This window comes from Mycosarcoma maydis, chromosome 2, assembly GCF_000328475.2.
Source record: "Mycosarcoma maydis chromosome 2, whole genome shotgun sequence".
Classification (NCBI taxonomy): Eukaryota; Fungi; Basidiomycota; class Ustilaginomycetes; order Ustilaginales; genus Mycosarcoma; species Mycosarcoma maydis.
In genome coordinates, this window is record NC_026479.1 from 627,516 (window position 1) to 631,119 (window position 3,604).

Sequence of the window (3,604 nt, forward strand, 5' to 3'; positions counted from 1 at the left end):
GATGGCAGTGTGAGTAAGACGGATGACTACGCAGCTACGCACACCGCTGTGACAGACAATGGAGCAGCACAACGTGCAATCGTGAATGATAAATCTTCAATCACGAATCCAAGCCAAGGCAGAATCAGAATCAAAGCCTGAACATGAACACGGAACAGCGTGCGTTTGTGTGTGTGTGCGTGTGTGCGTGTGTGCGTGTGTGCGTGTGACAAGTGTGTGGCGTGTTGCTCTTACATATCACCTCTCTGTTCACGGTTCGTGCTTGGCACATGTCTTCCACTTGATCCACTTTCTTGCATCTCGTTCCCACAGCATAGCGTCTCAGCATCTCACTCATCATCCAAGCCGATCAACCGCCTCGCATCGCAGTAGGAAACCACGCCCAACCCTTCCAACAAGCTTGCAGATTGCAAACAGACTTCACTTACAACATCAACCATCCACCCACGTTCATTCGACGGCTCGCCTAGTTCGATTGATTTGCTCTTTCAAATTCGAAATCTCTTCTCTCTACCAAGCACATATCCACCGCGGCTTGGTGCTACACGACGCCATCAACACCATGACCCTATCGGCATAAAGCTCCCCTCGACCCACCCAGAGCTTGGCTATCCCTGCACAGCCCATAGTGCTGGCTGCCCCTTCTTGAGGGCGTTCCATTCTCGTCCCACCCATGCCTCACAGTGACGTGCTCGCTGCGCACGGCAATGGCCACATCCACCGTCGACATGGCACATCCTCAGAACTCCCGGCGCCATCTGCGCCGGCAACATCAGCATCACACCATTACGATATCACACCCGAAGTCTTTCGATGCTTCATGTCCTACGAAAGTGCACCTCCTTTAAACCATCTCTCCCAACCGGTGCATTACCATGACCCCAGCAAGACGTCCACCATCTCGGCTTGGCAACATTTGCCCGCTTCCAGACCGACTCAAGAGCTCAGCCTCGCACAAGGCAATTTGCAACGCGCCATCAGAGGTATGCCCAAGAAAAAGGCGGCATTGGGCGCCCAAATCGCTGATAAAGACAAATCCTTGTCAGCGAGCCACGCGCTTGCACCTTCTCTCTCCATCGAACCGCCGAAAAGCCAAACGCCTTGGCGCTCACCCTCTTCAGAGTCGCTCACGTACGACTTTCAGCAGCTGCAAGTCTCGGCACAAGAGCAGCGACCAGCATCCACGACTCCGGCCGCACCTGAAACACGTCAACAGAGCGTGCAGAGTGTTGACCAGCATCATACCTCCGCCTCCCATCAACACTTTCGCTTTCCCTCACTGCCGACCAATCTGATCGACGGCGGCTATCACTACCGTCAACGCGCTGCTCAATTCATCCTTCTCTATAGTCAACAGGCCAGCCGAGAACAGCTGTCGAGATGTAATCGTCTCTCCCTTCCGCTCATGATCCGTGACTCTCATACCTATTCCAGATCCGGTGGCAATAGCAGGCGCACCATCACCGGCCACGCTGCGGATCAGCATGGCCTCGATCATCTTCACCAACCTACACCCGACGACGACGATGACAGCGTCCTTTCCCACCACCATGCACACAATGCTTCTGATGACGACAGCGAGGACCTCGACTTTGATGCTTGTCGTACCGCTCATCTCGGCAACAAGAAGAAGCGTAAGAGCAGCCGCTTCAGCAGTCCTGGCCTCGCTTCCCTCACCAATGCTCAACAGACCATGCAGACCAGCGCTGTCAACCTGACTCCCAACAACGCCATCCCTCACCGCGCCACCGACTCGGTCATACGCAACACTCAGAGCAGCCAGATGCGTGCGCTCGTCGACAAGTCAAACACACCCAACCAAACACCTTCGCAGCCGTCTGTTCTTGCTGCTCAGAAGCAGAATGATGTCGCCTTGACCCCTCCCAAGCCCACTTCTGCCCATCGTCTTGCACCTCTGCGTCTTGCACTTAGACAGACCAACGGCGAGCGGCAGAGATTGTCCGCTCGAAAGCGTATTCGAGCCCGTCTAGCTCCCATCCTTGACCGCAGAAGGCACGATAGGCTACAAGAGCAAGCTCTACACAAGCAGGAGAGCCATGCCAAGCACGACGCTATTCTTTCGCAAGATAAAGCAGAGGCGGACGTACAGGATGTTGCCGCTACGGAGAAACGCGTGCCGTCCAAACGCACTTCCAAAGCTGGTAAAAGAGCCCAAGCGATCCGTGGCGGTGCTTCGTCTGGCAAGCCGCTCACCATCGCTGAGATTCGTGCCAGGGCTGTCGCTGCATCAGGAGGATTGTCCAATACCCCTATTACTCAGGCAAAGTCAAGTTCATCCGCACGTTCGCCTAAAAGTACTTCATCCTCTTCAAATGGTCACATGGGCTCGGACAGTGCAAAGCAGAGCGCGACGTCGCCAATTTCGAAGCTGGATTCTTCGCCGAGTCCAAAGTCGAGCTTTTCTGCGACAGATCGAGAAACAGCGCGGGCTCCCTCGACCGCAACCGACTACTTGCCAACAGACAGCAAGCCGCGCTTACAGTCAAGGCTTCCTGCACCAACATCGACGTTCGACTTTCGCATGTCCTCTGCCGTCACGCTTCGTCTTCGAGAATTGCGGTCCCAGCTCGATGCGGCCACTCGCCATCTCTCCGATATGGCCAAACGAGGCACTTTGCGCCTTGCCAACAAGGCAGATGGTCAGGCTGCGCCTCAAGTAAACCACGATGATCCCATTCCGAGCGCCGTAATGAATCCGAATGACCGACATGCTGACCATCTCCCTCCATGGGTACGCGGCGCGCTAGATTTTCAACCAGCGGTCGACGACTTCCAGGTGATCAACTCCAAGCCGCACACATCCCGCCAAACCGCCAAGCACGAAGCGACATCGCCATCTGCGCCGCCCATCTGGCCTCATCGTGGCTCGTCGACGCCGGCGAATAATGGCCAGTCACGCAGCTCCCCAACCTCTTCGAGACAAACACCTGTCTCTACGTCGCTCAGCACGAACAAAACGTCCAACAGTCGTCGTACAGCTGCTCGCAATCCTGCCTCGCACAAGCACGGCGCAGCATGCAAGCATGGCCATGCTCATGCTCATGGTCACGGACGTCCACACGGGTCAGGTTCGGCTCTGTTCACTGACGATGACTGGATTTGTGTGTTTTGCGAGTATGAGCTGTACTACGGCGAGGCGCCACTCATGTTGCGAGCTTGCCGCAACCGCAAAAAGCTGGTCGAGAGGAAGAGCAAGGTCAAGAGCAAAGCACAGGCTGCGCTGCACAAGAAATCGAGTGCCAAATTAAACGGCTCGAGCTGTCAGCATGGCCATGATCACGTTCACGACTACGGCCATCGTCACCACGACCACGACTATGACCATGACTGCATGCTTGACCATGATCACGCCTGCTATCACGACCATGGCAGTGTCAGTGGATCAGAGGACTGCTGTCATCATGATCACGATCATATACATGAGCATGACCGGCATGCACTCGACAGGGACGTTCACGGCTCGCATCGAGCGCGTTCCCTGTCGCGATCGTCTCATCCCACTGGGCGCAACGACGTGCATCGCGAACGATGCGACTGCGGTAACTCGATTCACTCCAGCGACTTTGGCGACGAAGACAGGTAA

General features: G+C 55.6%; 1 protein-coding gene across 1 annotated transcript; it reads left to right on the plus strand.

The window, feature by feature from the left end:
* Positions 1 to 673: 673 nt before the first annotated feature.
* On the plus strand, positions 674 to 3,604 carry UMAG_01021 (uncharacterized protein; the record flags this gene model as incomplete). The annotated part of the gene is made up of 1 exon (XM_011388696.1): positions 674 to 3,604. One exon carries the CDS (start codon positions 674 to 676, stop codon positions 3,602 to 3,604), a length of 2,931 nt encoding a protein of 976 aa, XP_011386998.1.